General features: G+C 43.7%; 1 protein-coding gene across 1 annotated transcript; it reads right to left on the bottom strand.

Moving 5' to 3' along the window:
- Positions 1 to 1,140: 1,140 nt before the first annotated feature.
- LOC118781002 (homeobox protein TGIF2-like) lies at positions 1,141 to 7,330 on the bottom strand. Its single transcript, XM_036533831.1, has 3 exons — positions 7,007 to 7,330; positions 5,053 to 5,294; positions 1,141 to 3,816 (listed from the first exon to the last, which is right to left on the bottom strand). The coding sequence occupies exons 1-3, from the start codon at positions 7,023 to 7,025 to the stop codon at positions 2,971 to 2,973; spliced, it is 1,107 nt and encodes a 368-aa protein (XP_036389724.1). The 5' UTR covers positions 7,026 to 7,330; the 3' UTR covers positions 1,141 to 2,970.
- Between the last annotated feature and the right edge of the window lie 6,246 nt (positions 7,331 to 13,576).

The raw sequence follows: 13,576 nt of genomic DNA, 5'->3' as shown, positions 1-13,576 counted from the left end.
AAATGAATATTTTGTTTTTCTGGTTCCGCACTGTTACCTACAGACCAGACACTTGGGTAGAAAGATGTCTGAACATTTCTGTGTCCTTACTCACATCTTCTCACAAACAGAGTGAGCTCTCAGGCAACAAGAGGGCTAGGCTACTAATGAAAATGGTGGTTAGAAACCTGTTTTTTAAACATGAAATGCAAAATGTACACTTGCCGTCTGCTGAAATTTATGCCGGAGCATTCTTCAAGTGTTTTACAGCTAGACAGCCGTTTCCATAATATAATCACTCTGTAGATGACGCTCAGAATGTAATTAACAACAGATAAGATTAACTGCATATACTTTCAATGCAATTTAGGGCTCTTTGCTACTTCAGCAATGAGGAGGCTGACAAATTACCAACAAGCAAACAGGAGCAGGAGATGTGTTGTGTCAGCTGATTATCCCAACCCTTAAAAAGGACATCAAATTTAAAACGTTTATGAAAATTGACCCTTTTTATTCTCTGAAATGCTTGTACAAAACACATTTAAAGTTAAGGCTACAAATATTGCACAGACTATCCAACAGTTTATCTGAAGAAAGGGGATGTCTTCCCTCTCGATCCCAGATAAGGCACTATTGCCAGTTCACTCTTACGTACTCATGCTAAAGTGAAATATAATATAAAACATCTTCAGAATGCATTTGGTCATATAAAATATGCTACACTAACCCATTTGTCTCACAGTGCAAGGTGAGAGCTTGCACCAACAGTAAAACACATGCATTTCAAGCTGGCATTTTTGGTACCATCATTCGATTCGCTCATTCGAGAGCAACGTAACCGCTGCTACAAAACATTTTCTTCTGACACAGAGAAACAGAAGTAAGAAAAAAAAGGGAACTCAAATTCATATATCACAGCATGTAGAACAAGTACAGGAAGGACGCTGAGGGAAAAATAAGTCTGTCTCTCATAACAGAAAGAACATGCAGTTCAAACAATTACAGAGCACTGTTCCACTTTTCACCAAGTATATAATGCCCACTCATAGACCCTGCCCTCCCCTTCCCCCTCCTCCAGCTTGTGTGATTTTTTTTTTTTTTTTTAAAAGCCAAGCGCTACATCTGCACATCTCTACCTGAAGGATGAACATTACATTTACATTCAAATGAAGAAATTCTGAGAGGAAACATTATACATTTTCCATTCAGGCATCATCAGAATCTCAGGCACAAAGCTAAGATATTTAATGGACATCATTTTCGCGTGGAATCGATTATTCTTGAATGACACATTTTCTTGTGTTCTGGCAGTACTGTAGGATTCCTATTAAGGATTACTACTGTGGTGAGGAGCTTCAAATAATGCTGTTACGAGGCCTTGCTGAGAAGTCTTTGGCCTCACGTTTGTGACACAGAACTGCGACGGCTGACACAAGGACACGACCCATGAAGAGCGCTGACAGAAATACACATAAAGGCCTTTTCATGGAAACAGCTACTGTCTGACAGAAAACAAAACTAACAACAATGCTAAGTCATTTTTTGGTTTTCTGCTGCCTCATCCAAATCCTCTACTGTACAACATTCAATATTCAAGATGACCCAATACTGACAGAAGCCAAACCTGAACATAATGCTCAAACCATAATGGGACATTAACAACATGCAGCTCTGATTACTGCATCTGGAGAGCAGCTATGAATAGCCTGATATCAGGAAACCAGACTGAACCAAGCTCAGAAAGAAGAGGGTGGTGTAGATTGGAGGAAGATGAAATGATCTGGTACAACTGACTGAAATGCCTGTCAAATACTCCTGACAGAACCTCTCACATTATCAGGTCAAATTAAAGTAACCTGTGCTTCCATGAAAAAGACAGCTGGTGTTTGTGGATGGAAAAACCTCTACACCCTCAAAAGCAATCAGCTTCTGTCTCCCACACATGATCCGCCCAAGGGTGATTAATGCAATGACACAAGTGACACACTAACAAGCTCACAAGACATCCTAAAGCAGGCCAGACAACGTATTTCAGTCTGTGACAGGTTACCTTGAAATTACGAGGATATGACATAAAAAGCAGTATGTCACTGAATCCAGTCAGTTCACTTGCATGCCCGGATCATTCTTGTTCACACATTTTAAAAGAAGGGTGCAGCCATGAAAGCCAACGACATTGCAAAGCTCTGGGTCTGTCTACGTTCCCCATACTTTCTGTCAGACTTACTCAGGGCAGAGGACATTCTCATTATGGTCACTTAAATATAAGCAAACGTCACTTTTTCCCCATTACTTGGTGGTCTTTAACAAAAGAGAAAAATACAACTGCTTATACTGTGTATACACAAGGAAAGCAATGTGCTTACATCAAATGGAGGCCTGAATGAGAAGCTCTTTCTGCCAGATTGATTTTAAAGTGCATATGTGAACACAATACAATGGTGAATGGCTGCTCCTGTGGATGGGAGGAGAGAGAACATTCCAGATGGCGTTTCACCCGATAAAAGGCTGGATACAAACCTGACAAACGTCCATCTCAAGGTCAAACATATTACATTCAGCCTATGCGGTGCTGCAGTAAGGAAATAAAAACATGTGAGCATGTGCCAGTCTGACAATCCCTTACTCCAGAAAAATGGCTGAAAAAAAAATATACAGAGACAGTCTATTCTCTTACAGCTCCCATTGGCTCTACATGGGCATGTGCAGTTTCATTACCTGTGTCTCAAAGTTCATATGTCTTATGCCCTGTGTCAGAGCCTCAGGAATGTGGTGTTGCAGTGTTAAAATGGTCCCTTATCCAGTAAAAATGTTTTTAAAAATATATCTTTAAACGTCCTGATAAAAGTCCTGCATGCGATCCCATCTCTGCTCTCATGCAGATCAATGCAGAAGGCTTCCCAGATGACTACCGAACAATCTTCACCCTTGAGTGGGACCCATTTTCAGAAGTCCTCATATCTCTCCATACCCAGTGGCCCTCGTCTCTCTCTAGTTGACGGCCTCCTGCACAGTGATCAGGGAGTGCGGGGGAGCCCAAACACGGGAGGCGGGGCTTGGTTGTGCTGTAGGCGTGGCCTTCTCACACACCACACCCCACACAGCAGGCTCGTACGCACCACGCCCTGAGGACAGACTCGCGACCTCCGACCTCTCTATACAGGGGGCCTGGGAGACCACCACCGGCACTGTGTGTTTACCCACGCTGCTCTCTCCTCTGACAGCGCCCTCTCCTTCCGGCGTGGGGTCCAATCCCACGCTGCCCTGAGCTTCCGAGCCCTGGCTCTGGGCAGGGGCTGGGCCTCCGGGTGGTGCCTGGACCCTCTGCTGCAGGTCCAGCTCGGCCGCCCGCTGCATGGCCGCTTCCACCAACAGCCGTAGGTCGCTGAAGTCCTGCGGGCAGAGCTCAGGGGGCGTGGGGGGTGGCGTGTTGAACAGTCCCCCCGTGGGGCTCGCCGTGCCTGTACTGGTGACCACTGTGGCTGTGCCCAACTGAGCGGCTCCCAGTGCGTCCGTCTGGGTCAGGATGGTGGCCATGACCCCGCCCTCTCTGCTTGCAGCCAGGCAGCCGGCGCCCGTCAGGATGGCAGTGGCTGTGCTGCCCAGCAGGCTGAGATCCAGCGTGGGGGCGGGGCGGATGACAGAGGGGCGGAGCAGAGGAACCGGAGAGGGCGTGTCTTCGGGAGACCGGGCTCGCCCCACTCCCCCTCCTCCGGACAGCCGGGCCTCGCCCTTCCCTGCCCTCCTGGAGATGGTGAACTGGTTGGGGTCCTTGCCATCCTTTCTCAGCATGTCTGGCAGAAGCCTTCTTCGGGCATTGATAAACCAGTTACAGATCTGGAAGAGGGAGAAACAGCTGCTGACCCAAATCTGCAAAGTGGCCTATGCAAAGACATCTGGCACAAACTTTCTTATGTTTAGCCAGAACCGAAATGTCTGACAGAAAAGGTGGTGGGGTAGATTACTCCAATATACATTCAAAGAAAAACATCCAGGATCTTTACATTTGAAGGCTGTTTACAATTCAAAATAATTAAAACTTCATGGTGTTTGAGTGTGCAGTGTAGTGGTCAGAGCACTGGATTAGTGTAGGTATGAAATAGTGTGGGTATAAGTCACAAAGAAGACAGCACTGCTGCTTCATCACAGAGCAAAGTGCCTCAACTACTGAGGTAAAATTGGTTTCTGAAATTGAAACTTTCAGGTATGTAACCTCACCCTGTACAAGGGTAAGACAAAAAAACCAGCAACATAGGTTCCAAATGTGACCCACTCGCTAAAAACAAAAGCTTCTTCCAGTGCCACGAGTGTGTAATGCGTAAATACAACCCCCAGGGCCGGTGGCATCATGTACTGTAACACAGTAATGCTAGGATGCTTCAGACAGCTGGTTACAGCAGACGTGTCTGCGTTGTCAAGGCCAAATCTGAGTTTCCCTCCCCGGTTTACATGTGTGAGTTTTAAATCCCTCAGATGCAATGCCAAGCACACTGATCAATGTCAACACCAGAAAGTCTCGTAGGACATTGAGTGTCGCGGCGCTCTTTGAAAATACAGAACGCTGTCGCTCAGCCAACATAAACAACTTTAGTGCTGGACTTTTCACCCCCATTCTTTTCAAAGTGAGAGATGCAGATGGTAACAATTTCATTTTGCTGACAACACATACGGTTCTTTTGCCACCGCTGTCCAAACCACAGCTATAGCAAGCGCATGTTTCATTTTTTTTTTAAATTCAAACCACTAAAGAGGCATCATCAGAGGCTGAGTTCATCTCAGAGGAGTGCAACTTCACAGCCATTTTCTCTGAGCTGTGACACCTCCAATTCATAAATTTAACTTTGTTTATTGAGACTGACAATCGGACGCAATTCATACCACAGGCAATACATTACACGCAGGAAACAGTTTCTGTACAGTTTGTGATGGTGAACGGTTTGAAAATATGGCATCAGAAAAAAACAAATCTACACCAGAAGGATATTTATTCCTGGGATACAAAAAATATTAAAGGATAGGAAACGGAAGGGTCAGGAGAACAAGCACAAGACACAAGATGAAGGCTGAGCTCACCTGCAGCACAGAGAGGCCAGTCTGGCCAGACAAACTGAGTTTCTCCTGCTCTGACGGGTACGCGTTGAAGCGATGCTCATACAGCCAGCTCCGCAGAATCTGCACGGCCTCCTTCGGGAGGTTTCCACGGCGACGGCGTTTCTCTGAGCCACCGGACAAATCCAGCGGGAAGCCGCCGCTCCCGTCATCCTCGCAAGCGTCGCTGTCTGACATCATGAAGAACTCGCGCTCCTCCTCCCGGACTGTGGAAAACAAAAACACGGGTGGGTTCTTGTGGATCTCCAAACGCCACGATATAGATACAGCGCTTTAATCATGAATGTACTGCCCATAAAAATACCACGTTTAAGACTCTACTTTGTTTCTGTATTATACCATATACGCTACAAAAGTTTGCCAGAGCAACAGTGATTAAGGACACAGGTAATCTGCCTACATATTAAAAACTTTTTTTTTTTAACACACGAGTGGCTCTGTTTTTTGTCTTATGATACATGCAGTGAATGTTTTGGATTCAACCCCCCTTGCTTTGTGGAGTTCAATTTTTCGGAAACATTCCCACATAAATCAATCATTCCAAAACATCAAATCTATTGTTAGAATTTCCAATGACATCATCATGGAGAATTAATCTCCAAGCCGACACCTCAAGATGACGGCAAATCACAAATAAATTAGGGTGAAGGCGCAATATGAAAGTGGGCATTGTTGTTGCAAAACAAACAAAAAAATGTTTGAGCACACGAAATGCAACCACTACACAGCCCTCGAGGCTCGCGGTCTCCGCAGCGGTGAATGCCGCGAAGAAAGAAATCCGATCTACAGCAGTAGCCAGAATGTGGGAATTCCTCAGCGCTGTCCTGACAAAGCAGACAATGGCAATGCACATCACTGCTCCTGCGTAGGAGGGGACTGTGCACGTCTCGCGCGACGGAGCGAGTTCCAGTTGCCCCGGGGCAGGCAAACTCAACTGTAGCTAACCAGCCAGCACAGCAGTAGCACAGATCTGCTCACGTTTTTGGCCTATTGACTGCGTCTCATCTCGCCGTGACAGCTGTACAAATATGCGATGCTACTGCCGCACTCGGAAACGCCTGCATTAAAATCTTGACGAAAATTGGCACAGTTGCGATCGACCGAACTTTTCAGTTTCAACCAAACCGCATATTAGCCATCAATCAATTTAAATAACTCTAGTCCATCACAGACAAAATAATTAATGACAAAACAAGGTGGCGAGTCAGTACATCCATGCTTGTACGCCGCTAGCAAGATGCCCTGATAGCAAAGCTCCATCGTGCAATTAGCCGTCTTGCCAGTAGCCTCTTAAGTGTTTTGTCTTTAATTAAATAAGGATAGGCGCTGTGCAAAATGCCCACAACAATCCTTAGAGTAGACACAATCCTGTCGGTGCAAAGCATTGTTGTCTTATAATGAAAACATCTTGCTACGAATAGTTGACAAAGCAAACTGCCATTTGCGCCCCACAGTTTGTTGGGGGTCGCTGGAGTGGAATTTTATGACCCCCCTGTATCTAGAAACTATGGCAGCAGCTACGAAGCTAGTCTGTTTAAAACAGTAGTCCAGCCTTTCCTTTGCTAGCGAGCACTCCAGCACAAAAGGAAAATGCAAACACAGCACGGCCAGAAATCAGATGTTTTGTCCGCACGTTTTGACCTAATGGCTCTTGCAGCTACGTTTAGATACATTAGATACGTTTAGAGAACCCCTCAAACAAGCCTGTTCTCATTCACTCCACCAGATGGACACCATGCTTGCTTCCCAAGAACACGGTCCCTCCAAATTCAAACACAAACACGCTGCATTTACTCGCAACAAAACGCCGCATTCCATTTTAAATCAACAGCGGAACACACTCCTTCAGTTAATCACGACCACAAAATACCATTTAAAAAGCGCATTAGCACTGAAAACAGGCCTGCATGCAACCTACCTCTCTTGAAAGGTTTCATTCTTCGTGATGCTAGTCAGCTAGCGAGCTAGCTAGATTGGTTTTGTTTGCTGGCTGTGATTTTTTGAAGTTCCTTGCAAAATGCGTGCTTCCCAGACAGCGATTTCGAGACACACACAGTATCCCACGCGTCGTTTTTGACTGTCTCCGTGCTCTCCGAATAGCGAGCTATTTTTGGACTTTGTTTTAGAATTCGTTGCTTTTTCAACGATCGTTTTAAAACTGGATCTCAATTGTGTCAGGCATTTTTGACCCTCAATCCCGTCTACCTGCAGACAGCGGCACCATCTCATTCCTCAGTTTGCAAATGTGACAGCCACATCCAGCCCAAAGCCAAGAAATCCCTCCTCCACTGCGCACCCGATCCAATCACGGTGCTGGCATGGGCCTCGACAACCAGTGTTATCATGGAGTGACAGACAGTCAAAGTGCCCAGCTAATTTAAACGTCAAGAAGGGCCTTGGTTGCCCGGAGCAGTTACTTTGTGTATGCAATGCGGTTATTTTAGTTGACTCATCAACCCCTTGAAATCACAGTATGGCTGTGGTAGTTCAGTCAAGCGCTGCAGACGTCAATTTCGTGCTATCATTCTTATCTATTTCGCTGTGCAGTTAGCTATGTGCTGACAAGAGAACGCCAGTCAGATGAGAGGAAATAAATAATCGGGATGAGTCTCGGAACTGCATGTGGATATCATTAATACTGACAGTCTACCAAGCATGCATGCATCTACAAACACGCATTTAAATCAATTAGTTAAAATCGAGCGTTTTTCAGTTTATTTTCTGCAGCGGTAGCTTTATTAAGTCGCAGGTGTAAAAAGAGGATGGGTGGTGATACAGTAAATTACTTTGAGTTGAAGACGGTAAAGAAACGTCGGTTTTTAATCTGATTAACCCGGGAACAATAAATCAGCAGTTTACACCACAGTGACGCAGGAAAACAGCGGCATCCACATTCACACCTTGCTGTTACCCCAGAGGGTTACCCCCATCCCTTTTCAGATGTTAAGTACTTCCTCCGAGTTCATTCACGGCTGAATCTACAGCGATATCTGATCACGTCTAGGCTACTATGCTATGCCCATTTGAATTTGAAATGAATGATTTCATATCCCTTCAATGGAAACCAACGCTCAACAAGTGATCCGTGAAATTTATCTTTCAGGATTTTCGCTGATAAATACCCTGCTTTTGATTAAACACCCCAAAGTCAGTTGCCGGCGAAGTTAGACAAGTATAGACTCAATGGTAATGGTTATCGGAAAATTAATTGTAATTTCGTAAACTTCTACTACTATCACAACACGATTCAGTGTGTCTTCCTTGAGTAATGTTTTGTAACCCTCTTTTAAAAAATAGCCAGTAGACTTAATTACCACTCAACGGGGAGCGAACAGCTTGAAAGATTAACGCTGCGCTGTGCAAAGCAACTGAAATGTCGGCGCTGTAAACTCCGCCGGTGGTCTTTAACACGCGTAGGTGGGCCTATCCACTGAAAATGAGCGGAGCGCTCATGCAAAGAGTAATTCTTTTAGAAAGTTTACAAGAGCAACTTGTCTTATATTTTTATGTTTCTGGTCCTTGTAATTGTGTGTATAACACAAAGACCGACATCTAAGGTTTTGAAACAAGCACTCTGGAAGAAGAAAATGGGTACATCGTGCCCCTTGTTATACAAACCCTGATTCCATCCCCCACCAGACTATCACCACAGAATGATTGCTGCATCATAATACCCACCTCAATTACACACCCGGGTTAACAAACACCCCCTAGCTAAGCAGAAATACACAAGAACAATTCACTTGTTTTATTACATTAGTGGGTAATTTAATTTCCTACTTTCCAAGATGACTTTAAAATAGGACTACAAACACCAGACAAACCATTACAAACATTGTTTAAAAAGCTGTATTGCCAGAATTTATGCCAAATACACGGTGCACTTCATATTTATTGATACTCCTGATTAAATAAATACAAAAGGATATGCACTGAAAATGGACATATTGGATATTTTTCTGCTTAATAAATACATTTAAAATAAAACATTCAACTAAATACATTTAAATAATATACAACAATGATAACATTAACTGCACATAATAAAAATCATATTGTTCAAGAATAATGATTTTTATTCCAGAAAACACAAGGGTCATGTTTATTTACAAACACCCTTGTAGTTAGTACTTTGTCAAGTCTCCTCTGGTGGCTCGATTACACAGACAAGTTACTTCCTGTTGTGTTTTATGAGGGCCTGGCACCTCTGAGGAGGCATTTTTAACCTTTCCTCCAGGCAGAATTGCTCTAGGCCCTTTAGATCCTCTCAGTTTTGTTTGTGAACGGCTTTCTTCAGTTCAGACCACAAATGTTTGATTGGCTTGAGGTCTAAAGATTGAGATGGGCAGTTGAGAGCATTTATGTAGAGCTCAGTCAGCCTATTGTAGATGTAAGTGAATGCACTGGATCATTGTCATTCTGGAATGTCCATTTTTGGCCAAGCTTGAGCTTTTTGGCACAGGGATCTCAGTTTTTGGCCAAAATGTCATTCATGACTCCTTCTATCTCAACAAGGGCTCCAGGACCTGTAGGTGCAAGACAAACCAAAAACATAACAGAACCCCCACCCGTCCACATTTCACGCTGGGTGTGTTTTTCCCATCTCTCTCTCTCAACATGTTTCACTTACTACAATCACAAGGCTGATAGGATTGTCCAAAAACACCCTTCCAATTGTCGCCCAGTGGTAGTTTTTTCCTCTTTTTTTGTGGTTTGCCTTCAGAAGAGGCTCTTGCCTCACAACTCAGTGATGAAGGCCACGTCTGCAGGCCATGTCAAAAAGAGTACGTTTTTACACTTTGTATCCTGAAGATGGTAATTTGTAGATCTCCAACTATTACCTTTCCAGTTGCCTCCTGAACCACTCGTCACACAGTGCTTGGCAGAAAGATATACTTGCATCCTATTCCTGACAGGGCTGCCAGACTAGCAGTAGCAGTGGCGGAACAACTTTACAAAGGGCCCTGGGGCAGAAATTGGTCAAGGGCCCCCCGGCCCCAACCCCGCCTATGCCAGTGACAAGAGTGGAGTGCAAAACCATAGGCCAATATTAAACAGTTAATCATCTATTCTCATTATAGTTTAGGCTATAATTCCTAATGCCAACCCTCCCCATTAATCCGGGCTTGGGACCGGCACCTAGTTGAGCTGGCTTGGCTTATTGATTTGTCAGTGGGAGAAGAAAGAGCACTGATCGTAAGGACGCAGCCTGGAATGTGCATTAAAGGGGGCCCACATCGGGGCCATGAAGGGCCCCCCACAACTCAGGAGGGGCCCGGGCCCAGGGGCAACTGCCCCGCCTATAGCTCCGCCCCTGAGCAGTAGCCTTAAATTTCTTAACAATAGACACCATAGTGGAAAGTGGTAGATTCCACAGATATATAAAATTGAGTTTTATAGAAATAACGTGAAAGTGGATATGTTCCATTTTATTCTCAAAGACTGAAATTTCTTTCAAACTCTAGTTATTTTTCTCTGTAGAGAAAATAATTCCACAAGAAGTAAAAAAGAAATGAAATTGTATTTCAAATTAAATAAACACTTGGTTGGACAAATTAAGCCATTTATCAGGGTGTTTTTTTGTGATGTTTCAGTTGAAAGGGACAGCAATTGCTACAACACTGCTACTCTCTGTCTCTAGTCCCCAGTATTGATAGCAAGGTCTAAAATTGCCCAATCTGTGGCTGGAAGCATCCTCTTCTGCATTTTTATTCTTAAACATTGACACACTAAATCAATGCAAGTGGCAAAATTCTAGGTGAAAATTCCATAAGAATGTATTTTGTTGGTGAGTACCATAAAGAGAAAAGCTGAAGGATGGAAAAGACTTTAATCTGATTCTTACCAGAACCTCCAAATTCAGTATCAAAATGAACTCTCACGTTATTTTTTGACATGGAAAATGTAAATGTTTAACTATTGAATGGGCCACACTAAAAACGAAAATTGTAAGTCATGTTCACATATGCTTGTTTACCGCAATGGGAATTGTCATTGACTTTCAAACCCGGGACATTTGTTAACAACAACTGTCATCTGCTTCTAAGAAGGAGTGGGGTAATTGCGATGCAAAAGATGGTTTTAAAATTGGCTTAACAAACAGTAATTGTACAACTGGTGTCACAAACAACCACGTCTCCCTACCTTCATTGTCTGCACAAAGGATTAGGACCTGTTTATGCTGATAAGATAAATCTGTTCTGAGTTACAGTCCACCGCCCAAAGCAGTAAAATAGCACCACAAAACAAATATAATAAAATAATATAAATATAAATGAATATATTGTCACTCACAATGACAACTTTTTATTTTATCTTTGTAGGTTTTTATCTTTCGTTCCTCCTGAGTTCTTACTTACCTTCTGGATTCAGGGCAGGCCTTGTGGATGCGGATCAAGTTGAACCTTGCCTATGCATTGTGTACATGTGGCACAGATTATAGGCAGTGTAGTGCCATACAGAGTCAAAATTATTTGGGTCAAACCAGGTTGAACTGGTATGAGTATATGGTATGCAGATTATGAGTCCCTGTGCATCCTTGACCAAAATTCTTGTCTAGGGCATATAGAATATAGAAGGATAAAAGTTAACCTTCTCAGCAGCAAATTTTAGCTGAAAAATTGAGTTTTTTTTACCTAAGAAGAAAACTGAAATAGAATCTTTTAAAATTAAATCACACAGCTGATGCCATTGATTTACAGTACTTTGAAGAAAGAACCATTGAACACCCTGGACACCACTGTAAAATAGAGAAAAAGAGAAACTTTATTAAAATAAGCAGGCTGTTCCTGACTGAATGCTGAAACAATTGTCAATTATCTTTGTTTCCACGGCGACGGCGTTTCTCTGAGCCACCGGACAAATCCAGCGGGAAGCCGCCGCTCCCGTCATCCTCGCAAGCGTCGCTGTCTGACATCATGAAGAACTCGCGCTCCTCCTCCCGGACTGTGGAAAACAAAAACACGGGTGGGTTCTTGTGGATCTCCAAACGCCACGATATAGATACAGCGCTTTAATCATGAATGTACTGCCCATAAAAATACCACGTTTAAGACTCTACTTTGTTTCTGTATTATACCATATACGCTACAAAAGTTTGCCAGAGCAACAGTGATTAAGGACACAGGTAATCTGCCTACATATTAAAAACTTTTTTTTTTTAACACACGAGTGGCTCTGTTTTTTGTCTTATGATACATGCAGTGAATGTTTTGGATTCAACCCCCCTTGCTTTGTGGAGTTCAATTTTTCGGAAACATTCCCACATAAATCAATCATTCCAAAACATCAAATCTATTGTTAGAATTTCCAATGACATCATCATGGAGAATTAATCTCCAAGCCGACACCTCAAGATGACGGCAAATCACAAATAAATTAGGGTGAAGGCGCAATATGAAAGTGGGCATTGTTGTTGCAAAACAAACAAAAAAATGTTTGAGCACACGAAATGCAACCACTACACAGCCCTCGAGGCTCGCGGTCTCCGCAGCGGTGAATGCCGCGAAGAAAGAAATCCGATCTACAGCAGTAGCCAGAATGTGGGAATTCCTCAGCGCTGTCCTGACAAAGCAGACAATGGCAATGCACATCACTGCTCCTGCGTAGGAGGGGACTGTGCACGTCTCGCGCGACGGAGCGAGTTCCAGTTGCCCCGGGGCAGGCAAACTCAACTGTAGCTAACCAGCCAGCACAGCAGTAGCACAGATCTGCTCACGTTTTTGGCCTATTGACTGCGTCTCATCTCGCCGTGACAGCTGTACAAATATGCGATGCTACTGCCGCACTCGGAAACGCCTGCATTAAAATCTTGACGAAAATTGGCACAGTTGCGATCGACCGAACTTTTCAGTTTCAACCAAACCGCATATTAGCCATCAATCAATTTAAATAACTCTAGTCCATCACAGACAAAATAATTAATGACAAAACAAGGTGGCGAGTCAGTACATCCATGCTTGTACGCCGCTAGCAAGATGCCCTGATAGCAAAGCTCCATCGTGCAATTAGCCGTCTTGCCAGTAGCCTCTTAAGTGTTTTGTCTTTAATTAAATAAGGATAGGCGCTGTGCAAAATGCCCACAACAATCCTTAGAGTAGACACAATCCTGTCGGTGCAAAGCATTGTTGTCTTATAATGAAAACATCTTGCTACGAATAGTTGACAAAGCAAACTGCCATTTGCGCCCCACAGTTTGTTGGGGGTCGCTGGAGTGGAATTTTATGACCCCCCTGTATCTAGAAACTATGGCAGCAGCTACGAAGCTAGTCTGTTTAAAACAGTAGTCCAGCCTTTCCTTTGCTAGCGAGCACTCCAGCACAAAAGGAAAATGCAAACACAGCACGGCCAGAAATCAGATGTTTTGTCCGCACGTTTTGACCTAATGGCTCTTGCAGCTACGTTTAGATACATTAGATACGTTTAGAGAACCCCTCAAACAAGCCTGTTCTCATTCACTCCACCAGATGGACACCATGCTTGCTTCCCA

This window comes from Megalops cyprinoides, chromosome 7 (assembly GCF_013368585.1).
Source record: "Megalops cyprinoides isolate fMegCyp1 chromosome 7, fMegCyp1.pri, whole genome shotgun sequence".
Classification (NCBI taxonomy): domain Eukaryota; kingdom Metazoa; phylum Chordata; class Actinopteri; order Elopiformes; family Megalopidae; genus Megalops; species Megalops cyprinoides.
This window is presented reverse-complemented; position numbering and strand designations above follow the sequence as displayed.